The 26,123-nt window shown below is 38.7% G+C and overlaps 1 protein-coding gene across 1 annotated transcript; it reads right to left on the reverse strand.

Annotated features, from left to right (window-relative positions):
* Window positions 1-1,990: 1,990 nt before the first annotated feature.
* LOC121508164 (beta-1,3-N-acetylglucosaminyltransferase lunatic fringe-like) lies at window positions 1,991-22,068 on the reverse strand. The gene is made up of 8 exons (XM_041784768.1): window positions 21,629-22,068; window positions 11,475-11,523; window positions 10,952-11,054; window positions 10,714-10,867; window positions 8,416-8,501; window positions 8,172-8,331; window positions 7,994-8,079; window positions 1,991-7,193 (listed from the first exon to the last, which is right to left on the reverse strand). The coding sequence occupies exons 1-8, from the start codon at window positions 21,995-21,997 to the stop codon at window positions 7,127-7,129; spliced, it is 1,074 nt and encodes a 357-aa protein (XP_041640702.1). The 5' UTR covers window positions 21,998-22,068; the 3' UTR covers window positions 1,991-7,126.
* Between the last annotated feature and the right edge of the window lie 4,055 nt (window positions 22,069-26,123).

The following is a 26,123-nucleotide window of genomic DNA, read 5'->3' on the forward strand; positions in this document are numbered from 1 at the left end:
TTAAATTTATCATTTGTCATTTTGCTCACTGTATTGAATATGCCCATTGTTTCTCTTTAGTAATAGCACTACCCCCTGCAGCCAGCAGATGTCCCTATAGGCTTAAAAGCTGATAGACCCCAGCTCTTAGTCTCAGATTCACTACTGAGTTCTACTGTTTGAGTTCACAGAGGGAGAAAGGCTATGACAAACACAAAGACACATTTTGAAAGGGACCTCATTTAACTCCTGAATGAGGGGAAAGTCCCTGAAATGTATGTAAAACATTAGAAGCTGACACATGCATGTTTGGTTTGGAGACTTTTGGGGACTTAACAAAAATCTATAGTCACTTCTGGGACCCTCACGGGACCTCTTTCTTTACCTTAACCTTCTTACCTGACACACCAGGTAGACTGTTTCATACATGCATTGCACGGAATTTTTTTCACACTCATCTGGGAAACCTCCCATACAAAGTGTCTGGGAGTGTATACCAGCTTATAGTACAACTTAACCATCCCGCAACAATTGCAAAGTCAGGTTGAGTGGGTTGAGAGAAGAGTGAAAAAATGTTTTCAGTCATGGCACACTTATTGTGCTGTTCTTTGTTGAAAAAATTTGATCCAGTTCTGATAAGAGTGCCACTATAGGTTGTTTGCAATCATGTGATCCTGAATGTCCACTGGGGGTCAAGAAATGTGAGACAGGCATTAGGATTGAATGGAAATGAAGGAAAGTTTGTACTCTACAGCTCTAAATGGACCTCTAAACTACAATTTTCACCAGAAAATTTCTATATACATTGAATTGCTACACTTAACATAAAAGGAATTTGTTTCCAGTTAAACCAATTTACCATGTGTGGAGGTGACCAATATCACAAATACTCAGTTCTGCAGACCTTCTAGTGTCTAATCTCATCTTACCTGATAACAGGAGACAAGAGTCTTGATGAGTTTCGTACCAAGTTATGAGGCTACCTGAGTCCCTTTAACATAGCAAAAAATAACTAATTTTGTCACAAACATGGTTTTAATTGAAACATTGATCAACTGTTTTATCGACCGATTAAGCCTTGTGGGGTAAGAGATCTCATAATGTGCCGTTCGTGAACAAGCCTGTTCTGCAAAACGGCACTTTAATGTGAGCCAGGGTAGCTAGCTCCCGTTTGAGTGCCAATTTCCTTTCCTCCATCCTTTTTTGTTAATTAATCCCCCTATAAAAAGCCAAAGTGGTACTAAATGAAGAGCTGTCTGTGATCCAAAAAAGATCTACTAAGCTGAGCCAAATGATCTGGATCTCTTAAAGAGACAGATTTTTCATCTCAATGGGTAAGACTGGACAGACATGGCAAAACTGTACTGAACCAAACTGGAAATTGCATTGTGGAAACGGACCATACACGAGCGTTGTGAGGCACCCCTTGTCCAGGCTTTAGATGAAGGCTTTCTAAATTCCTGCCTGCTGCCATTCCTCTGTATTTATTTTGCCAGAACATTTCACTACTTTTGGAACAATAGTAGGTGGTCAGGTCCGTTCTCAGACTGGGCACACTTGTTTCAGGTTGGAAGATGGATTTGCCTGATGACTGACATGGAATCTGGCCTATCTGCTTTTCAAGATTATTAACCGTTTCCACCAAAACATCAGTTTCTTTCTTATCAGTAACGTTTTTATAACTGATTGGTCAGACAAACTCAAATCAAGTGGCCTTTATTCTGAAGTATTTCCCTGAAAGTCAGCCAGATCATACCCACACAGAAAGTCGTCCAATCCGCTAATGTTTTGCCTTTATCTTCACTGGGCCATGTGCAAGGCTTAATCAGATAAGAGGACTTCTGTTGTTTTAGTGTGTGCATGTGTGTGTTTTGGAATTTGTAAGGTTATGAGAGCAGTGTTTTTTGTCTCCAGACAGGAACCCAGGAGCTCATAAACAAGGTCAGACTTGAAAGGTCAAAGCAAGAGTCCCCCAGAAACCCATGTTAAGAAAACAATCACAGAAACATAATCAAATTTTGACCAAAAAAAAACTTTTATTACCTCCAAACATGACATAAACATTCAGTCCAGATACTGGAGAAAGCATTTAGGCATCAGAATTAACTTTTTATAATATACTTGTATTCAATTCGGGGTAGAATTTAACTTAAGTCTCATATTCAATTGTAACAGCTGCTTTCAAAGCACAGAAGATAAAAGACGACCCAACATGAGTCATTTTCTATAAAACCTTAAAAGTTAACATCTTTGTTACGGTGCTGCAGTAAAACTTTTTAAAAAAATCAAAAATCATCGACATTCATAATCCTCGGAAAATTGATAAAATAAGAATCCTCTTTTTGGAAGAAAATCTTGTAAGAGAGGCTTCACTGTACAGCTTAAAGTATTAAACATGGGGTTTATATATGAAAAGAAAAACCTTATTATTGATTCCTTTCAAAGAGTTAGCAGAAGCCTTGAAGCTAGATGCAAAGGCAACTGGACCTGCTTGAAGTTCTTGAGAAAACCTTGCCATCAGAAAGACTTCTTCAGCTCCTTTCCTTGGAAAAACATCCTTAAACCCACCTGTTCAACTCGGCCTACAGACTTGCTTAAATCTTGTCTATCATGATTCTTTAGTTTTGTGTTGTTTGTGGTGCATTGTTCTAGACTCCTCTTTAAAGTCCTTGGAGCTCTTGCAAGGTGCTATATAGATCCAAGCTGTAATGATGATCAAACATACTATTAAATAGGAAATTAAAACTGCTTTTAGACCAGTCTACTAGTCAGTTTACAGCTATTTATGCCTTTGGGATGAAGAAAAACATCTTTAAGAACTTCAACAAGCCCAGCTTCTTTAGATTAAGCTTTGAATAGCCACCAGCAGAAAGTTGGCTTTGCTCAGCTTTGCACCAAGACGTTTGACAGTAGAAAAACAGCTAACAGCTAGCCTGGTCTTGTCTGAGGATAACTCTTGCCCAGCACTGATACAAATAATTCATTTAGACTCTTTTAAGTCTTTGAGAGGGGTCTGGCTGTAGACAGTAACTCAGAATAGAAATAAATGCTAAACTTTCAAAATAAAATCAGATTAAACTTTCAGTTAGGCTAGGGTAAGGGTTAAGGTAGGGGTAAGGGTGAAAACCTGGCCTGTAAAACCAAATTACAAAACCTTAAATAAAGCAGAATAAACAGTCTGCTTACAGGAAAAAAGCTTGTCCTCCATGAAAACATTCTAACAGAACTTATGTAGCTTACATAGCTCTACTAGCTGCGTATGCTATGTAGGTAATGTAGCTAATGTAGAGAATGTAGCAAAAGCTGAAGCTCATGAGGTGTAGGGATATATATACAACAAAGCTACTAATCTAATGTTAGCTGGGTAAGTTATGGAGATACATTATTAACGTAGCTTTTTAAGCTACAGTTACCTTTACTACAGCTCATGTTTCTTAAGATTATTTAGCTACATTGGCCTGTGTAGTAATGTTAACTACCCTGCTTATGTAGCTCTGTTAGCCACATAAGCTGCAAAGACATCATAGCCACGAAGCTAACATAGCTTAAGCTGAAGCTCCTGAAGCTTATCGATAGCTATGGGAAAAAAACCTATGAATCTAACATTAGCTATGTAAGCTAGGTAGCCACGTTATCTATGTAATTTATGTAGCTAGCTTAACTGAAGTTAAATTTTCCTTAAGCTCACATTGCTTAAGATAACTTACCTTACATTGGCTTACATAGTAACAATGACTAGGTTACTAGCATAGTTTGTTAACTTTAATTACCTTTACTAAAGCTCACATTGTTTAAGCTTGTTGAAGCTAATCATTGGCTTATGCAGTAATGTTAACTACCCTGCTTATGTAGCTCTGTTAGCTGCATAAGCTAGATAATACAATATAAAGATAATGAAGCTTCGTAGCTAAGGCAAGATATAGCTCACAAACTCATGGGAATCTATATGAACAGGGTGATAAATCTGACGTTTGCTATGTAAGATATGTAATTAAGTTATCTACATAGCTTTGTTAGCTTTAATTCCATTTACTAAAGCTCACGTTGCTAAAGCTAATTAAGCTTCATTGGTTTATGTAGTCTACTTCTAAAATGGGTCATCACATAATTTTATCCTGGATTAGACCTCTGACTTTTTCTGTTTAATTTATGAAATGTTGTTTAATCTGTAATCTTTGCAATATGGTTATTTCATGAATGTATCTGCCAGACTTTGTTTATGAATAAAGTTGAATTATACTTGAAATTCTGCTGACAGAAATGTCTCATAGTAGAGGTCTGTGAGAGGGGGGTGTCTGAGATCTAAGGTCTGCAGCCCATCTGTCAGGAAGTCTTTAGACAAATTAAAGAGTAAAAATGTGATTTAAAAAGGACAGATCCAGGCTAACTGCTAACTGCATATTTTGTAAAAAAGGCACAAATTCACAACTTTCCTTTTAACTCTCAAAAAGAAAGTATGCATTCCTCATACTGTTTTTCTTGTGTTTTGTGTCATGATAAATTGCAGAGGCTACAGCAGAATAAAGCAGCAAAGTGCTCTGTCATCACGATATACTTCAGAAAAAAGATAACACTGACAACATAAAACTTCACATAAGGAGTCTGGAGTCAAAATCCCCCTGGTGTTTTGCCTCATCATGCTGATAAATTATACATGATCTTTCTTTCTCAATTGCTGTCCTCATTCCTTCAACTTCCTCTCTTCACTGTAACAGTTACCCTATTCAGAAGGAATAGGTTAACAATAGTGAAAGTAGAGGAACACAGGGTGGAGCTTTGTAGTATATTCACTTAAATTTAAAAAAAAAAAAAAAAAAGCTCTTGAAGCTGCAAGAGTTGATGAAAACTGCAAATGCATGAAAAATGAGAAAAAGCAGACCAAGCAAAATAAAACAAAACTCATAAAAAACTGACATATCAACTAATTAGAGGAATTTCACACATACCCTGTATTCAAATTTGTTTCATAAGACACAATGGGGGGTCTAAGCGTGGTTCTCAGGAGGATTATCATAATCTGTAAATTTGTCTGTCTCCCACAGTTGGAGAGTGAAATATCTTCTGATGTTTCCTACAATGTTCATGTTTATCCAACTCCTATCACTGATGGTATCAGTATCCTGCAGAAGTAGACATGGAAACACAGTAAAATATCATGTATGGTTGCATGTCAAAATCTCTGTTGTTTTCTCAAGGTCTAAACTTATGTTGGAATAACAGTGCTCTTTTCCCTTGATAATAGCTTAATTTCTCAAGATCAAGAAATGGAAAAGCAGTGGTGTTATCAGCGATATTAGGAGAACTCCAGATCTCGAGGAAAACAACAAGGATGTAAAATGTATGGATTCATGTTTTCTCGGGCTTCCAAAATTCCACAACTCATTGTGGTTTGTCAATAAAATAACAGTTTTAAAGAATTTAACTGATGCTTTGGCTAAAAGGTCATCTAAAATTTGCACTGTGGTCAAAACACATTGTTTTATATTTATTTTGGGGGCTTCTATGGATCATTTAAGGGATTGGTTCCAGACCAATGCCAAAGATCTAAGGGGGGGCGCAGAGCCCTGTCTGCTCTTATGTTGTCAAAATTTTCAAAATCATGATAAGAAAAATAATGTATGATGGTATGTTAGTGCCACTGTAACAGATAAAAAATACAGAGGATCTGTAATTTTTTTAGGAAAAAAAAATTTACATTATAAATTTGTAAATTTACAAGAAACCAAACTTAGAATTTCAGAATTATGAAGATGTAAATTTACAAGAAAAAGCTAAAAATTTTTTGTTTAAAAAGTTGGATTTTTGAAATTATAAGCTCAACAATTTCTCATTTTTAAAGTCATACATTTCTGACATGGTAATGTAATAAAATAACAAGAAATCAAACTGAAAACAGTGGTTGGATAACTACAGTTTACCTTAATGTCTCTTCTAAATCCAGATAATGATAATGTAGTGGTTCTGGGCTAAAATCCCTTTTGTACAGTCTCAGTAAAAAGTATAATTCGATTAGGCTCTCAACTGCAGGACTTGTGCACGGGAAACTGTTTTCTGATTTTTTCTGATTTACTTCCACGCAATCTGCTATTTTTGACTTTATGATCTCAAAAATTAAAACTTTTTTCCCATAAATTTACGACTTTCATACATGAAAACTGGGGTTTTCCTCTTAAATTAACAGATCCTCTTTTTTGTTTGTTTTTTTAGAGTGGCACCTATATGCCGGCACAATAGTGGACGGTTTATACATAGATCTTTTAGCAAGAACCTGTTGAGTAAGCAGGACTATTATGTTGGGATTTTGTCAGTGAAAACATTTCAAACTGATTTTCCAAGTGGGTCCTGGGGGGGCTTAGCTTCTCTTAGATACAAGTAGAGGGTTTCCTATAAAAAAGGTTGGAAACCACTGATTTAAGGGAGAGAAAATGAAACAACTTACAGGAAAGAAACCACAGGTTGGGTTCAAACCTGCACAGAAGCAAGAACCAACCCCCAGGCCACCCGTGCTTCCTCATAACAGATAAAACGATGACCATAAACAGTGCAACAGACCAGAGTTAACCTGACAGTCTGAACCATGACAAACTAATGATAGCATCCTGGTTAATGTGCAGCTAAGCATGTGCAGCTGGAGCTACCAAAGCAGAGCTGAAACTAATAGATGAGGAAGATGAGGTGCTCAGCATTGATGGGAGTAAAGTTTGGACAAAGGTTCTGTTCTGTGTGGTGAACATCTCAGATGATAAACTTTTTTCATTGGGGTAACAACAGCACTTCATTTCTTTCTTAAAGACAGAAAAAAATCTCCCATCTTTCATCCATTCAAGAATTTTTAACTTTGGTCCTATTCTCTTGCTGACATTTTTGGCTTTTTGACAGGTGTTTGACGGACTGATGAAACCACAGTCCTTCCTAAATAGTCAGTCTGCCGTTTAGGCTGTAGTTTGGAGAGGAAAGATAACGTATGTCCAGAAATGTTTAGTGATTCTTCAGATTCTTCCAGAGGCCCTACGGTAGCCCAAGGGTCAGACTGACCTCTCCCTGTTCCTGAAAGTCTGCAGAGTTCCTCCCACATAAGAGAATACCGAGTTCATGCATATGCTCAGTCATTCTCCTCCACCCGTCTCGATGTCTCTCTGGATGTCTCTTAAAGTCGCCGGGAGCTTGGGCACCAAGGAGTGTCTGGGTACAGGACACAATGGACTGACCTGAACCTGAGAAAGAGAGGGAAATGAGTGTCACAATGCCTGGAAGCTGCCCACTGGGGATTTCAGAATAAGACCCTGAACACAATTAAGTCGTGTGCATACATTCACAAACACACAATGAACAAAGCCAGGAAACATGTCGTCGTAGTAGTAAAACATTCACAACAAGACGCCCTTACATAAAGGAGGATTGTAGTACACGCTTACACAACTAAAGCTTTTCCTGAACACATGAAACAGCGTGTACTATTGATTGTGTGAAAGATTTCTAATCTTTTTCAATTAACCCATGCACGCCAATAGGTCAAAAAGCTTATCGTATTAACTCCTCTGACCCTCCATCTTTCCTTTGAGCATAATGCCAGCAGCGTATATCCACAGGGTGCACAAATACTGACAATCAGCCCTATAAAATACACAATAACACAATTACAGGGCAGAGGACAAAGCAGAGGCAGAAGAAAGAAGGGAAGAGGGAGCAATAAAAAATGAACCTGCAGGAAGCCTGAAGATAAAATCAGCTTTTTTGTTCTTTGTGTAGTTTTGTTTACTTTTGTTGTGTCAGATTGAATATGTTCCCCTCAGTGATGGCCCTGCTCTGTAAATATTCTAACACAAGGTCGTCCTTTGTGTTAGAAATGGCTAAATATCATCTTTACGTCATTAGCATTTCAGAGAGGTCTTTCTAAGAGGTCAAAATAAAAAACGGGCAGCCCAACATTTTAAAAAATGGTGCCGTTTCCCTTTCTGCAGAGAATCAGCACAACAAGAACTCAAGGACTCAAAAAAAGAAGCAGATATTTTACCTTGTAGGATCTTCACTTATTGAAAAAGGCCCCTTCAGGTTCACAGTGTTTCTGCTGTTGTCTACAGTTCCATAGCTGAGTGTCACCTGAATTAGAAGAGGCAAAAACAAAAGCTGTTTAAACACATGGTAGATCACAAACTCTGCTTGTGTGAAATTGTGTGCAATTGTGTTTTTACCTGGCTGTGAACATCTGACACCAGCCCCAGGTTCTCCAGGTGGGAATGGAACAACGCTGAGCGGATAAGACTCACACCGAGGAGAGCCTCTACGATGTAGCCGACAGTGCAGTCATCGGGGAGGTGAATTTGCTCAGCTGTCGTCATGAAAGAGCCGTCACTACACAGAGGCAGGAAAGAAGTATTAGTGGGGATTTATTATAAAGTCCCAAATAATCGTATTGCTCATCTAGGTGAGTATTACCTGGCCCAGGGTTTCATCTTGAGAGCGAGGCCGTGACTCAGACAGAATCCTGCTCCTCCGGTGGCAAACCAGAAACGCACCTGCCTCTGCACACAAATACAGACATTAAAGCTGCAGTAATCAAAGGCTGTTCTTCAGATAAAAAGTGTTTGTCTTTGGGATCAGTTAAGATAACACTTTGGAGAAAAAGGTACAACAAAAGTTGATTAAAAACACGTTTCATTCAGCACAGGGAAATAATCTGCCGATGGAATCAATATGGACGTAGTCTCAGTGACATCACCAATAGGTTTCTGAAGAGATGTTATGAAGCTAAACGATGGCAGTTGCCATATAAGAAGATGAGATTTTGGGGCCACAACTATTTCTGTAGACAGGCTCCAACATATTCATTTCTACTGCTGAAGTTGGCAGTTTCATATGTGATTGGTTGAGGATTCCTTGGTTTTTGTAGCCAGCCTTAAGTGGACACTAGCAGAATTGCTTTTTTAGACTCTTACATTAGTTTCATAATGCCACACCAGAGGCTACTGCTTGGTATTATTTGAAACTGCTACATAAGAACACCTTTAAAAGTATTGAGGAAATAGCATTAGAGTAGCTGCAGATGCATCATTTCTATAGCGCATACTTTGAGATTGGAATTCCACTACAGGGAAGCTAAAACTGCAGTTCCAAAAGCAACCACATGGGGCTCAATCTGAAAACAAGTCAATCTCCACACATCCAATTTACATAGTCAAAGTTTACAGCCCAATTTTACATGTTTAGAGGCAGGTGGAGAAGAAGTCTTGGTTTCTATATCTCATCTCTAAATCTGACAACTAAATGAAGTGGGATTTTTTTGTCTTTAAGTCTTTTGTTTAGATAGTATAACAGCTTAAAACTTCACATTCAAAGGGGTGTGGCAACTCTGAGAGGTGTATGGGTGATGCTGGCTGTCTGCTAGCTGTCACCTCAGCTAGTAGTTACAGAACTTATGGCGGTGCAAGAAATGCAGTTGTTGGTTGCAGAAGCAGCAGAAGTCAACTACACATCCCATATTAAATGCTTTTCACAGTTGAAATAATCATGTTTGCAGCTTTTTTGTCTGAACAGCTTGTCTTTTTTATTGGTCCAAACTTTACAGGGCATTTTTTGTGACTTGCGTTAAAGCTAAAATCTAAAAGTCTAGACTGAAAGGGAGTCAGTCCTTCCACTTAGGGCAGCACGATATTGGATTTTGTGGATATCTGAAATTTAAAAGCAGTTCAGACTTAAAACTTCAGTCCTTAAAAACACACTTTAAAGTAGATAGTAGATATAGTGTGTGTATATATATATATATAGTAGATAATAGAGGTGTACAAAATCTGAAAAATTTAAAAAATCTTATTGTAATTATTTTGACTCATTACAAATTCAATAATAATTGCTGTATTACAGGAAATTAGCATTTTATGTCATTTTCATTTGATTAAGAAAAACTTATACCAAGTTGAGGAAAGCAGGATTCTTTTGAACTATTCTAAAAATCATGAAACTTGAATGAGTGCATGATGTGTGGGGAATAACATCTCTGCTGTAAAAAAGTTTTAAACTTGCATTTTGACACACATTTCAGGTAAAAGAAATATTGTACCTTCTGCAATTTGAAAATTGCAGCAGGTCATATTGCGATTTAATCTTAATTTTGATACATTTCCCATTTTTGTTCTCAGTATTTGCCGTGATAATGCTATATACAAAAATGTCTCCCAACCTGGATCGTTTTTGGCATCTCCAGGTTGAAAACACCTGGACTTTTCCTCATAAAAACAGGTGTAAAATCCTTGTTTATGTTTTATTGTTATCATCGTTGAACCTGAACTAGCTAAGGCTTCATGCTTTGGACCATTTGAGTTTTCCAGCTAACACATCCCAGCTACAGCCATCTACAGGCCTCTGTTTCACAATACAAATTCAGACAGGAAAAAAATGTTTCGTTTTTGTTGTATTACTCAACACTAGTAGCAGCTACAGTGAGTCAGTTTAGTTAGAAATTTCATGATCTTTCTAAAGACACCTTGTTTGTACTTTGTGCTATTTCTGGATAGGCCTTTTTGACTGATTTTACACTGAATTCTAAGGGGTTAGCCTAAACAATAAGCCAGCTAAAGAATTAGCATTAGGCCTCATTCTTCAACTTTGATGACTTTGTGCATGCAATACCACACAACAAACCTAAACTGATGGCTGCTGATGCTGTTATGGTCACTTTGTTTTAGACCATCTATGTGTTCTGTAAAGTTTTGGAAGACATAACTTAATGAAGTTTACCGTTTCAGCGTTGCCGAGCCTCTCTGTGGCCTCTATCGGCCTCTCCAGGCTGGGACGTCCGATGTAAACGTCCTGAGTGTGACTGTACTGGGACAAGAGCTTCAGCAGGGAGCCGACATTCACGTAGTTATCATCATCGACGTGACAGAACCACCTGTAACAGATGGTGTTCAGTAAGTGATAATCATTGTATTTTTAGGACAAAAATGAATGTTTAAGTGTGTGATGTGTGCCTTACTTCTTGCCAGAGTTGATAAAGGTGTCATATTCCAGAGCCATCTTACAGGAGAGAGCCTGACGGTTGTGGGCTGCTGAACAGTTGGTGTTGATAAGGTGAGCCCCTAGAAAGAAATGACACTGAAAAATCAATAACCAGTAGCTCAAACAGAGGGGCTGCATTCATCTCAGAAAGGACATAGATCTAATGAGGCAGCTTTGATTAAATGTTGGCTTCATAAGCAGGAAAGCTGATAATAATTTGGATCCATTATAGTCTGAGTGCTTGATAACAAACTAATAAATAGCCACATTACAGATGGAGTTGCACAATGTGTCCGATAGTGAGAAGAATGCCTCATTGAGATTCAAACAATGCACGAGTGAGAGGGAGAACGGCCTGGTGATTAGACTGAAGTGACTTCCTGCACTTGATGGAAACACAGTAATGCCCAGTCAGCAGCCTGGTTCCTGCTTTCCTGCTCACACACTGCAGATAACACTGCAGCTACTCAGCTAAAACTGCTGTGTTTGTGTTTGCTCACCCATCCTCTTCCTCAGCTTCTCGTCCTCTCCATCAGTGAACACGTAAGTCTGTGGAAAAGCACACAAACAAACAGTCCATGTTATTCCAGCAGCCTGTAGTGAGCAGCAGGCAAACAAAAACACCATCATAAAAAGCTCTTTCTGGCACCGCCATCTTTGATCACAGATGATTATTTATAATCCCAGGTAAGACTCCCATGGTTTCCTCACTCACACACACTGATGTGCAACAACCCATACAGCAGCAATGACGCTGATTTTGGATGTAGGCCAGGACAAAGGTTAGCCTCTCGTCTATCAGTAGCAGAGCAGCTGTGTCTGTGTTTATATGTTATTTATGTGATGAGTGAAGAGGTTGGGGGTCACTGCGCACTCAGGAAGCGGTGGAGACCCCTCAACTTTCCACAGGAAGTGAACACACCCCCGGATGCACATGCTGAGCTGTGTGTAAATATTGTTTGGCTCCAGGACAATACATGTGAAATAAAACTAAGACAATGAGACTGAGCTGCTGAATCTCAGCTTTCATTTACAGCTTTTAGACTGAAACCAGTGAAAAATGAAGAACTTGTCTTTCTTGGTGCAAATAGTCCTGAATACAGGAAAATGCTGCAGGACTGCAATATAATAATGAACTTTAAGACTAAGAATTAAACGTTTTCTAACCAAACAATTTAAGAAAAATGCCCCATCTTTTAAACGTGGAAGTTCAGCCCAAATTCCGGAAAAGTTGGGGCACTGCATAAAATGTAAAATAAAAACAGAAAATAATTAGCAAATCTCATACACCCATATTTTTTTCACAATGGAACAAAAACATATCAGATGTCACATCTCAAAAAAGTTGGGACAGGGACACGTTTGCATGTAGCATCCCTTTTTTTAACAACGATCTGTAAACATAAGTGAGAAGACCAGTTGCTGGAGTTTTGGGAGAGGAATGCTGTCCCATTCTTGTCAGATTAATGTTTCTAGCTGTTCAACAGTCCTGGGTCTTCTTTGTTGGATTTTTTCTTTCATCATTCTCCAAATGTTTTCTAATGGTAAAAGGTCTGGACTGCAGGCAGGCCACTTCAACACCCAGACTCTTCTACTGTGAAGCCATGATGTTGTGATAGATGTGGTATGCGGTTTAGCACTGTTTTGCTGAAAAAGTCAAGGCCTTCCCTTAAAGAGATGTTGTCTGGATGGGAGCATATGTTGCTCTCAAGCTTCTGTCTACTTCTCAGCATTGATAGTGCCTTTCCAGATGTGTAAGCAGTCAGTGCCATAGGCACTAATGCAACCTCATACCATCAGAGATGTAGACTTTCAAACTGTGTGCTGTTAACAAGCTGGATGCTCCCTCTTCTCTTTAGTCCACAGGCCACAGGGTCCATGGTTGCCAAAAAGAATTTCAAATTTTGATTCACCTGACCACAGAACAGTTTTCCATTTTTGCCTCAGTCTTTTCTTAATGAGCTTTGGCCCAGAGAATACAGCAGCGTTCCTCTGAATCGTGTTCACATATGGCTTTAACTTGATGGAACGGTGAACAGTGATGATTTCTGGAGCCCATTCAGAGTTTTCCAGTGCAGTTCCGTCTAGGGATAAACATGCTTAAACAGTTAAACAGTTACATTTGTTTATCAAATTAGCTGGTGTCTGAGATTTCCCCTGATGCTTCACATGACATAAATATGAGTAGCTAAGCATTTAGCATGTAGTAGGAATGTAGTAGTATGACAGTGGGATTAGTAGAAAATGGAAAAAGTGGTATGTAGGCTGTCTAGGGTTGGATTCACATGTAAACACTCAACTGAACTGAAAAGAGGCCATATATCAAAGTACGCTAATAGTCTGCAAAGAGGAACGAAGGCTGGCGGAGCTAGCTGCTAATGTTAGCCATGCTCCACAGCATATATCAGGCTAGTGTCCCAACCACTGACACAATGACCTGTGATGAATTTGACTGTTTTCTAAGTATTTTTGCTCTGTAGACTAGTTGGTTAAATGCAATTTAAATTGCCGTTTAGCCGAATGGGGAACATCCTTAGTGCCATCTGAGGGCCCAAAAATCAAGAGTATCCAATACTGATGGACAATTTTTTAGATGCCATTTTTTACAGAATGGTGAACCTCTGCCAATCTATACTTCTGCGAGACTCTGCCTCTCTTGCTCCTTTTATACCCAGTCATGTTACTGACCTGTTGCCAATTAACCTAATTAGTTGCAAAATGCTCCTCCAGCTGTTTTTTCAAAGTACTTTTAAAGCCTTTTGTGTCCCTGTCCCTACTTTTTTGAGATATGTTGCTACTATCAAACTCAAAATGAGCTAGTATTTTTCATAAAATATTAAAATGCTTCAGTTTCAACATCTAATGTGCAGTTTATGTTCTATTGCGAAAAAATGGGTTTATGAGATGTGCATGAGTGGGAAACGGCATGATGGTGAGGAACCACAGGTAGGACGGCTGCCTCTTTTCATGGGTGTGACCTAACAACTTGGCTAGCTAAACCTGTAATATAACATCTATTTTACAGTGTTTCTATAAAAATGAATCACTAAAATGATGCATTGATCCATGCATTATTGCACTGCAGCAATTCAGCCACTGAATTTTAGTAAAGTTTAACAATACTTTGTGCGCTTCTTTAACATTAAATGTTTACTTTATAGCTTAAACCTCAGAGACTCTTTAAACCTGCAAATTATCTGATCAATACTTAATGATTTGCTGCAGTGCAGTCTGGCTGAAGATCAAAAGGAGGGATGCCAAAACTCTACTGATTTCTGCAGGGGTGATTTTGCTGTTCTGGTTTCACGTTGGGACTCCAAGAGAATAGACTTGCTTTTCTTTTTAAATTAAAATGTGTTGTTTTATTGATTGTTTCCCCCTAAAATAGGGGGAAAACTGCAATCATTTCTACTTTATTCATGTTACATTAAAACTAAATGTCTGCACAGTAACCCTTAAAGTTTCTTTTTTAATCCAAAGTTGCAAGTGCAGAGAAGCAAACATGTGCCCAACAGTTTCTGACTTTACTGGCACGCTCCCCTGATGATCCCACTTTGCAACCTCACTGCCAAGCTGCAAAAATTTGATAATAAATCTTCAGAGTGAGCGAGGGAGAGCAGGAGAGAAAGAGAGAGAGAGAAAGAGAGAGAGTCCAGCCAGCTGTGACTTTTTGTCAGTCCTTTTTTTCACTCCTGGGCCTCTTAAGCCTCCAGAGAGAAGTCAGCTCCTTGTTTGAGCGTCTGTGCCGTGGGTTGAGGGGGGTGTAGCGAGTCTGTCTGTGTGTGAGTTTTAAGAGGGTGTTTAAGGAGGTGGGGGGCTACTTTGAAGAGACGAGATGTAGTTTTGAGGGGGGGTTAGTGGGTCGCTGGATCAACAGAAATTGAGCTTTACGGCACAGGAAACAGCAACAACAACAATCCTGGCAGGAGAAAGTGCGCGTGTAATTGTGTGTTTTCGGTGTGTTTGCGTTTACTCTTGTGATCAGACTCATTTTTAACTTCCCATGAGAAATCTCGGGAGTTCCCAGGGTACGAGTGTTTGTGAAGGTAGAGCTGTGAGAGCGTGTTGCTGCGTTTCCATTACTCAGCAGTCTTCTCACTCAGAGGTGTGTCTGGGAAAAAGGTAGAATTACGCACACCTGACCGTGAGAGCCGATGCAGGAATGCATCACACAAACACATCAGCTGATTCCCCCTACATAACCTCTACGTTCACATCGACAGTGTGTGTGTGTTTCAGTAGATGACACATGAACGACTCCTTTAAACTCAGAGGTTTGGATGGTTTGAATCAGAGCGACCGCCGCCCGCACCGCTCTCCTCTCTGTGTTGGATTAGGAGCTTTGAAGCTCTGCTGGGAGCAGCTCACCACAGTCCATGTGTTTCACTCACTCACCAGAGTGAATCAGACCAAAAATACAGCATGTACGACTGTTTGATCTCAAATATTTATCTGAGAGACTTCAGAGCTTTGACTGCTCCCCTCTGTGCCTTACGTCTCTGCTTATAGTCCAGATGTAATGATGTAGCTGCTCCAGATGACAACACTGACTGTTCAAGGACGGGGCAAGGATGGTTTCTTCAATTATCAGGTTTACTGATGCAATGATAGGTCAAAGCTAGGGCTGTTAAGATTAATCCCATTAATCGTGATTAATCAAGATCCACAATTAGTGCACTAATTTCCTTTTGATCGTGATTAATCCTACACTTTACTGTCCCTTTCAGCACACTTCGGTTAATCCACGTCAGCCTCTCCTTGCAGCCACAATGAGTTAAAACAAGTCCACCACAAGCTCCTCTGATCTGAGTTCCCCTTGTAAACAGTTGTAACGGGCTGTAGTGAAATATTTCCATCCATTCTGAGACAACCCGTCAGAACGCTGATACATCACCAGTAGTCTTTGATGGCATTAACCCTTACCAGTGGTAATACAGAAGCAGACACTGTAAATGTGCCAACTCAGCAAAGATTGTTAAAAATAAAAAAGGACACTAGTGCACTGAAAGAACATTAAATTAATACAATGGTTGTTGTAATTTTAAGATATTAATAAAGAAACAACCAGTAAACTTCTCCAATTTCTGAACAGCCATCTTGTTGATGATTTGCAAGGCATTCTGGGAGTACTCGTCTGGAAAAGCAGTGTTAATATTGACAGCTACTTTAAATGTTAGTCTCAGTCTTTATATTAAATACCTTTTAGTTTTAGTCACATTCTAGTCACCCTTTATAGTTTAAGTCTAGTTTTAGTCCATAATAAGAAAGTCCTCACATTTAAGTCTTTACTTTTAGTCAAAGCATTTATTCTCTTGCCTGAATCTGGTACCAAGTCATGGTAGTGTGTTCTATGCACCATGCTAAACCTGGGGTCCCTGCTTTCTACAGCTGAGAGGCAGAATAACTACAGATGCATTGTATTTTAACAGATTTACCCTGAGTGAAAAAGTATCATTGATTTTGATTGTCCAACGAAATCTAAATTACATTTTAGTCTAGTTTCTGTCATCTTTACGATAACTAAACTTACTTTTAGTCAGTTTTAGTCATCAGAAATCTATTTTTTGCCAATCTTAGTCAAGTGGTTCTCATGGAAAAAGGCTGTTGACGAAATTTTTTAGACGATGAAATTAGGGTGAATCCCATTTCTACCCCTTAGTCCTGATATTAGTCCTACCAATTGGTTTTGCGTGTTCACCCCAGGTAAAGGGGTGTCCCAATTCTCTTTTGAATCGAGGGCTACATCTCCCTTGAAATTGAAATTTTTCAGGACCACACTTGAAACCAAGAGGTATGATCAATTTCCCTCCATGCACTGCGTTCACTTGCGAAATGGCTCTATGGACTACGAAGGTGGCGCATACATGTAAGTATTTTCAGCATTTATAAATGATTATAGAAAACACTAGTTTTGTCTTCTCATATATTAAATCTTCACCTACTGGGGATGGGAGTTTAATGTATTTTCAGTGTACAGGTGTAAATGAGGTCTATTAACTGTATAAATATATGGAGAAGATCAACATGGAGAGCCATAGTTTGAAGAGATGGTCCAAGCTTTATTGTCACCTCTGATGGCACTCTGTTTATCAGCAATGTGTGATGATGAACAGCAATCAAGTGGCGTCTCATTTCTTGAAGGAAGGTTTTTACCCATACATCTTACCACTCGGTTTCGAGGGGCAAGGGGTAGAAATAGGACAGACCCTTAGTCTAGTCTGTCTCATGGAAAAAAAGGCTGCCGACGAGGGATGTGTGATATTGTCGGTCTGGTATCGGAATCAACCATATCAAAATTATTTATTGACTGTAAATTTTGTCAATATATTTGAATGAATTAGTGGAGTTTTAGGCTGAGCCAACAGACCCAAGTCAGCTGAGGTCTTTTTCTTTATTCATCCGCATTCTTTAAACTTTAAAGTGTTTTTTAAGGACTAAAGTTTGTTTCTTTGGTCATCCTCAAACCTTAAAGTCTGAAATATGTTGTCCGAAAGGCATATTTAAATATCTGTATCCTTACTGGTATCGGCCAAATGAATCTGTAAATATCGGCAAAAATCCAATATCGCGCATCCCTACTGTTGACAAACATTTCTAGTAATAGTTTTAAATAAACACTGGTTTAAAAGGCCTTGTACCCCGAGCACTTCACCCTTCACCTCCTTTTGTTCAAGACTTTGGACACCCTACACCTGGACATGAACGTTCAAATAGTAGGGATAGGGTTAAGTGGTGGGAGCTGGGGTCTACTGGCACTGAGGCTAAAGGCTGGCTAAGACTACAAGATTTCAGCAGAACTGCAATTAAAGTGAGAGCTGTTTTGGTGGGGAGGGCAAAATAGCATGTAGCCTGGTAACTGGTCAGTCTTGACTACCTTATTTTCATGATCATGAGATCCAAATCTCCAACATGTTGGAAAAACACACTTTTTACCAAATTAACATCAAGTGATAATTCTGATTTTTAAAGAAAGAAGATGAGGTTTGTTTGGTTTTTATTTGAAAAGCAAATAGCCATTAACAAGCAATGTGTCTTTGCCTCATATGATATAATAGTTTATTATTTCAGTATTACTTGAGGAGAAAAGAAATCTGAATGTGGCATTTTTTTAATATTGAAGCAAAATGGAAATAATATTCAATGCATGTTCGATTCAGTTTATTTTTCAAGCAAAAGACGTGCAGGTACATAAAGAAAACACTCATTTAGACTTCAGCCCAGTGTTCAATATAGCATGCATGTAAAACACTGCAAACTTGTGTGAGGTAACGTGGTACAATGAATTGCAGCTTTGTTTTTGCCTACACGACTTTGTACAAAAGCATAAAGCCCACATTTCATCATGCCTTAGAGTTACTTTCAGTTGTTTTTCCAGAAATCTTGACTTATTCATGTAATATTGAGATAACAACTCTGGTTTTCCTGCCATAACACGCTCCTCTTTTCCACAAAAAAATGCTTGAAGTAACTTGTGATCACAAGAAAATTCACTGGAAGGCTGTTTGAATTGCACTGTGAGAGGTTATACAGTGGGCTTGAAATAACATGCAAGTACAGCAACCTGATGCATCAAGTGGTGTAAAAATAACCTTAAATGAAGTGTTGAAAAGATAGACTTCGAGGACAAAAACCTTTAAACTGCATTTGTGTTTTATTACTCTCCACCTGTGAAACTGAAAACCACTTTGAAATGTAACTTCCTCCACTTCCTCACACATTTCAAGGCAATGAAATCTGGCTTTTATGATGTCTGAGGGCATTTTTTTAATGCCGACTAAACCAAGGCTGTGAATGTTTCAATCACAGTAAATCACTGTTTTGTTTTCTTCACGGGGCTTTGCAGTTTGCAAAATCTGCATCTCATTGAGACACCATAGCCCAAAACAGGATTTATTCATCCATCTGCGTCCTTCCTGTCTGCAAGTCCCCTGCCTGCATTATGTCAACACATTAGCAGCAGCAGCGTGATTTGTCTGTTCGCCCTCAGACCCCCCCCCCATGCATTACAAAAGAACTCTATCTCCGTTTTACAATTCACCAACCAGAGAGATCAAAGAGGCCGTCACTTTTCAGGGGGTTTATAGCTTGATTGCAACATCAGCAGGAGATCGGGGACGACCACTTCCCCTGATATAGGAAGTATTCACAAGGCTAGATAACAGCCATTTAAGCTGTGATCTTATACTATCAGCTTTGGTTTGACAGGGAAACTTTTTCTTTCATGAGACCCTGCAAGCAGCTGATAAATCACAGAAAAACAACGTGAGGTGTCATTGACTTACTAGTGAATTCAAGTCATTATCTAACAGTCTGTTTATTCTCAAGTTTTTTGACAAAGAGTTGAACACAAAACCAATATTTTTAAGGTTTTTCTAACTAGTTTAGGCCTTAACTGACTTTAAAATTTAAGCATTCATTAGACTTGAGGTAATAAAAGCAACAATCTTCATTGAAATGATCTGCACGTTCAGAAATGTGCATTTATGCCCTTGTCTTATATTATAAGCACTTGTTTACATTAACGTAGGGTTGGGCAATATTTAAAGTTTTTAAGGTATATGAGTAATTTTTCAAATTAGATAAAGGATACAATTTTATTATTTTTTATCAATTTATATTACATTAAAGTAACTTTTTTGTGGGTATCAGGTCTACATGTCTCTGTGGACAAATCTTTACATTTTTTATTGCAGGGTACCCAACATTTGAAAAATCTAGTCCCACTGGATCATTTCAAGCCATATGAGTAGTCTATCTAACTGAAAAATCTGATTGCTTTATTTAGCTAGTTTAACTCTCTCTTTGCACCTAATTTTTCCAGTTTGTTATCATTTTTTTCTAATAGTTGTGCTGTCTTGACCGGGTGAGATAAAGAGATCTTTATCTTAAGGAACTACCTAGAAAAATACAGGTTAATTAACATTTCTAAAGTCAGTAAAAAGACTGGTTTACTCTTGCATCTCAATGGGACCAGGCAGGATTAGGTATTCTGCAGATGCTCCAAGTTTTAACCCCCTTGCATTGACCTGGACGTTGATAAAAATGAATGCTAACGATAGTGTAAGTCACGTGATCGGACGTCTGAGGATATCACTGGAAGCTAGAGGCGTAGCGTGCATTGTATCTGTGCCAAAAGTAAAGTGTAGAGAGTGTGCAAAATGTACAAAGCTCATCTGATATACAGTTTATTGTGTGGCAACTTCTTGCTAACTTGTAAGAGGAAGGGGGTCCATTGTAGGTATCTGAAAGGAGCATCTTGTCATCTACTATGGTGGAGGCAGACATGCTCCTATCAATAAACTGAGTTCTATGTAGTTCTATTTATAACATTGCTGCGACTTAAGGCAGCATGGAAACATGCTGAGTAAAATGCTAACCAACCACAAAATAATCTATGTGAAATGTTTAACCCAACTAGCGAATTAGCATTCTATTTATTCTATTTTACATAACAGGCATTTTTTAAATGTATACTAAATTTTAACTTTTTTATTTTAAAAGAAGGTGTTTCCGTTTTATGTTATTTATAGGGGTTAATCATATTGAATTTTTGCAGATATTTATAAATTGGTTTGAGCTGATACAGATATCAATAATGATCTCGCATCAAGTGCTCTGAGTGCTTTGAGGAAGAACCAATTTTAAAAGAAAAACACCTAAAAACACACTTTAGAGTGTAAAACATGTTGAAGAATACAAAGACTTCAGCTGAAATTAGTGGTCCTGCCTAAAACTCCACAAATGTATTTGTTTGTACTGATAATATATAGGCAGATTCTTAAAGTCAAAATATTGACTGAAATTTTCATATCTGCCAGTACCAGTATCATATTAATACAATTATGCATCCTATATAGTTTACATATATTTACATTGTGCAGCTGTCTGTTAATAAAAGTGCCTGTATGACCTTAGGCATTTGGCCTATGTACATGACTCGTAAGTGATTTATTTGCACAAAAAATACTAAATATAAATTGTGTATTGCAATTCAGCTGAGGAATATCAGCATGTTGTAATTGGTCCATGTTTCCCAGCCCTACATTAAAAAGACAATTTGACCCTTAATCTGCTCATAAAAACACCAAAAACACAAATTAATTTTGGTTATTGACTCAAATTTGGTCCTATCCCATATTTCTGGACTGAAGTATGCATGAAAATAATGAAAGTAAAGATTTGGACAGTAATATTGGCTTCTAGAGCTGCTGAGGTGGATGAAGTACACTTAGAAAAAAATTTACTTGAGTAGAGGTAAAAGTACTAGTTTTTAAATCTACTCAAGTAAAAGTAGATTATTCAGAATTTACTCAAAGTGCGGATAGGCTTCTTCTGATGCCCAAGAAGCTTGTAAAGTAAAACATGATATTTTCTTCATGTGCAATAAAAGCAAGAGAATATGAATCTCCAACCACGTTTTTCAAATAAAGTTCCTTCACTAAGAATAAAACCCAACAGCTGTTCTGTAATGAAATGTTTCATTCTCCAGAAATGTGCCTCTGACCGTCATCCACAGTCACAGCCAAACTACAGTTTCATGTTGTCAGAAAACTTTGACCTTCTGTTTTGGCTTTTATTGCTTTGGTATGGTAAGACAGTCAGTCAGCCTGTTTCTGGTTAAATGTGTAATTTGAATAACAAAGCTGTGGCTCACCTGTTGCATGTTTCTGGAGATCCATGTGTCCAGCAGCAGCTCCAGTCTCTGCCGGTGATACCTCCCGGTGCTCTTCACAGCTATGAACACGTCCTCCGGGGAGAGAAACTCCACAGGCCCGGGGGGAGCGCTGCTCCTCGGGGGCCCGTCAATCGCCCTCCTCTCCCGGGTTAACTTCCTGAAATACGCCGTGAAAACTTTCCCGCTCCCCGCCGCAGCAGCTGCTGCTGCTGGAGGCTCCGCCGGGTCAGCGCTGCTCGGGTGTCCGACAGTGACGACCAGCATCCCGGTCACGAGCAGGCAGGTGACCGCGGCAGCAGCAGCACGGGGTTCCGCCGCAGAGCTGAAGGTGCACGCGGGTGTCCACATTGTGTCATGGACTGTCGGAAATCAAAGAAAGTGTTTTCTTAAGTTTACAACATTTTAAGATCACATTCAAAAGAAACCTCTCTCAGTGACAAAGCCTCTGGCTGTCGTGTTTTATCTCTCCCTGCTGCTGTGAACCCCGCCAGTGGGCGGGACAATGAACTTTTCAACCAATGGCTGGCGTGAGCGCCTTTTGTGGGCGGGGCATATAAACAAAGAAGCCTCTACATTACCATCTACATGGAAGAGAAGTATAATTTAGTATGGAACATCTACATTTCGTCTTATAAGTCAGGGAAGAGCAAGACAGGAAGGCAGCAGATAATGATTTAAGAGACAACAATGAAATTTACAAACAAGAAAAAGGAGACGGTCTGCTGAATCTTATACAACAGTGTCCTTAACCTATAACATTTAATTCCTAATATCAGCCTTACATGCCTTTCATGTCAGGTTAGTTTTGTTTGATGTATTGTTAGTACTTTTTCTCAGTGACAGCTTTGTCATGGAAAGGGGACAATCAAAGGTAATGAATAATTAGAAATTTGCTTGTGAAATATAAGTCCTCTTTAAGGCTGGCCATGAACACATTACATGATAAAAATACCGTTTTCAGACCAGATTTGACCCTTTAAAAATCAGAGGTGGAGTTCAGGGGTTGCCCTGGCCCAAGGTTTGTTGCAAATGATTATTTTTCCAAGTAATGCTCAAGAGTGTGGTGTCCATATGATTATTATGGAAGTATAATCCTAACCAGTTGGAGCCTTTAAGACTAAGAATTTAAAAAACATGCCAGATATTCCAATTTTAGGTTGAACTACCTCTGACAGGCTGACTGGCACTGATTCTGTTTGGGATTTTCATGGAAAGGATCATGGCCTAAGGTACAGTTGGGTGGAGGAGGGTTTCTGGTTTCAAGGGCAGCAGTATTCTATCCCTCCTTTTTGCAGATTTCAAGGATCTTTTGGTTTCCTCAGGACCTCCAGCAGGCATTTGCACCTGTGTACAAAGTGGTCAGAGTGCATCCATCCATGCATCCATGCATCCATCCATCCATCCATCCATCCATCCATCCATCCATCCATCCATCCATCCATCAGTCCATCCATCCATCCATCCATCCATCCATCCATCCATCCATCCATCCATCCATCAGTCCATCCATCCAACCATCCATCCATCCCTCCATCCATCCACTTGAAGCCTCCATTGAAGTCTATCAGAAAATGACTCACTTTAGTACCCTCTCCAGATTTGTTTATAATCAAAATACTTTGTTTTCTGTAACTCTACTTGATTTTCATTCTAAAAAATATAATCCTTTTAGAGAAAACAGACAACGTGATGGGAAACTGGCTGTGTTCAAACATGAAGGCTGTGATATTCACATGATCTTTAAATGAAATTATACTGCCATCCTTTATGACCTGTATGGAAGCATTTATCATGGCTATTGGTTTATTTAGTCATGTTGTTTCCATCATTGAGCACATAAGAAAATGGCTGTCTGGTGTATATTTTTGTGGTGGTTTGAGGCCTAACAGTGAACCAGAACACCAGAGAAACTGCAGTTCTTGAAGGCAATGCATGGGAATGACAGGATAAGAGTTTAATATTACTAATGGCTGTACCACGTCAAGGACACGAGGGGTATAATAAGGAGGATATTTAACAGATAAAGTATTATGAGTCTGCACACTTCAGGCATGGGGAGTAGCTCAAGATAAAAGCAGCACTTTTCCTCGTTGTGAAGAAACATGCAGCAGTTTGTCAGTGTGGAGGTCCAGAGGGTCATTTTCAAAGAGGACAGATGTTGAAGACGACCGTGACATTATACTGTGTGTAGTGCTGCCAACTTAACACACACTTACACTCATACACACACAAAAATACACACAGAAAGGACAGACATGCCTAGCCAACCATCTGAGGAATGTTTCCTCTCATAATGTGCAGTTTGTCTGCACTGAATAATCTGTGCTGATCATTCATGTAGAGTTAGTGTTGTGTTACATTTGAGAAAAGATGCAAATGCAGCAGCACAATAATGAGTCTGTTTAGGCCTTTTAGAGAAATCAGTGGCACTTTTCTGTTTCCCTAATGTTGAATATAGAGCTCTATGTTTTAAACGTTACAACTGCCCATGTGCTCAGGAGTGTCTGTTATGTTTGAATGGATGGTAAGACATTTAATCATTAGGGGTTGCTATTTCACAGAGACTTCTACAGCTCCTTCACTGCTACTCTTTCAACTCACACAATATTCAGCAATATTTCTTTTGCTCTGGCTTAAACTGCTCAACACTGCACCCATGGTTCAGTGGTATTGGAAGGTTTGGTCCATTTAATGCACCAATAGAACGTGCAGAAACATGGACAAATTGAAAAAAAAGTTTCCATTGTGATCTTTGTTGAATGCAGAGCATAAATTAACCTTTAGAGGAACCTCATGAACTGTTCTTAGGGCATGAAAGAGCAACACCAGGCTGAGTTTTGGTTGGATAGTTTGGATGTGGTCAAAAGTGATGTCACAGGTGTCCACCTAAACATCAATACAAAAAGATAAAAAATTTGGTTACACAACTCAGCAAAGACACATGCTGAGGGCTGTCATTTTTCCCCTGAAATGAATTAATTGCTTTCAATATCTGACCATGAGGAGGCCTGGAGGGCCTAAAGAGCTCAGGACAGTGTCAGCTACTATTGACCGCTACGTGGAGCTGCAGCATCAAGCATTTGGTTCTCCTTTTCTTCTATACCATGCATGTTTGCATTACCTGACAGTAGCAGAGAAATGAAGCTACAGTATTACTTTAAAGTGTCAGCTTATGTTATTTTAGACCTTCTATAAAGCGCTGGGACACTACCTAAGAAACTCGCAACAGAAATGTCCTTTTCAGAACTTAGCTTCAGTACTTATCAGTATATCTTCAGTGGAGGCTAATCTTTGCTCTCATCAGGGCTGGAGTGGCTAATTTGGAAAACTGGGAACGTTCCTGCAATAGTTTTGGATTTTTCATTAGTTTCTATTTTTATTTCGTTTTCACTTTCTGTGTTCGATTTTAGTTTAGTTTTTATTAGTTTTGACTGCTGGTTCGTTAGTTTAGTTTAGTTTTTGTTTTTCAAAAATGCTTTGTTTGAGTTTAGTTTTATTAGTTTTAGTGTTAGTTTTAGTTTTTTATGGATAGATGTCAAGGCTGAGTGAGTGTCATACATTTTTAAAAACATATTAAGACAGGATACTCTTCCATTATCATTTATTTATTTAATGATGATGTTTGAATACAACTCCACACATAAAACTACCACTTTATGAAGTCTTAACCAATCAGATCAAGCAATTTTACTCTCCCCAGACTTGTGTGTAGGTGCCAGTCAGTATGGGTGTGTCAAAGACTAAAACTAAGGATATTTTGTCGCTATTTTTATTCTATTTTAGTTAGTTTTTATTTTTTTGTAAAGCTTAGTTTTTATTTAGTTTCAGTTAACTTAAATGATTTTTGAATTTTGGTTATTTAGTTAGTTTAAGTTAACTATTACAACCTTGGGGGGGCGGTGCCTAATGTGGAGCTCAACGTGGATGATGCTCAACCTTTGGCATCGCCCATTTAATGCTGCCTTACCCTTCCTATCAAACCTGTGATTTACTAGGAAAATAGAACTGAAAAAGATAGTTTGAGACCCCCAAATAAAGGAATACTGAACAATACTTAGAAGCGCTAAATGGAGCGACGAGTATCTGACAAAAATCATGATAATTGAAGGCATAACAACAGTGTAAGTGGAACAGATTGACGGTTGAATTTAATTTGATTAAAAAACACAATTAATTGAGTGTTAAAAATCTGATTAATCTATCTGTGAGTGTAACATTTCATGTATTATAAACTATGGTGTATTATATTTTTTTGAAGATAAATGCTTAAAAATTCAGTAAATATTTCTGTTCATTTGTCGTTTTGCTGGCACTAGCTGGTTAGCCTGCTTGTAAGTGAATACAATGTATAAATCAAAGAAAATGCATGTTCGAGCCTGAAACTCGTGTGAAATGTGGTCACGTAGGCAGTCTAAAGCCCTGACTTGTTAACATGCAATGCAAAATGAAAATCAAGCTGTGATTCTGGTGAGAC

The sequence above is a fragment of the Cheilinus undulatus genome, linkage group 4 (genome assembly GCF_018320785.1).
Source record: "Cheilinus undulatus linkage group 4, ASM1832078v1, whole genome shotgun sequence".
Lineage (NCBI taxonomy): Eukaryota > Metazoa > Chordata > Actinopteri > Labriformes > Labridae > Cheilinus > Cheilinus undulatus.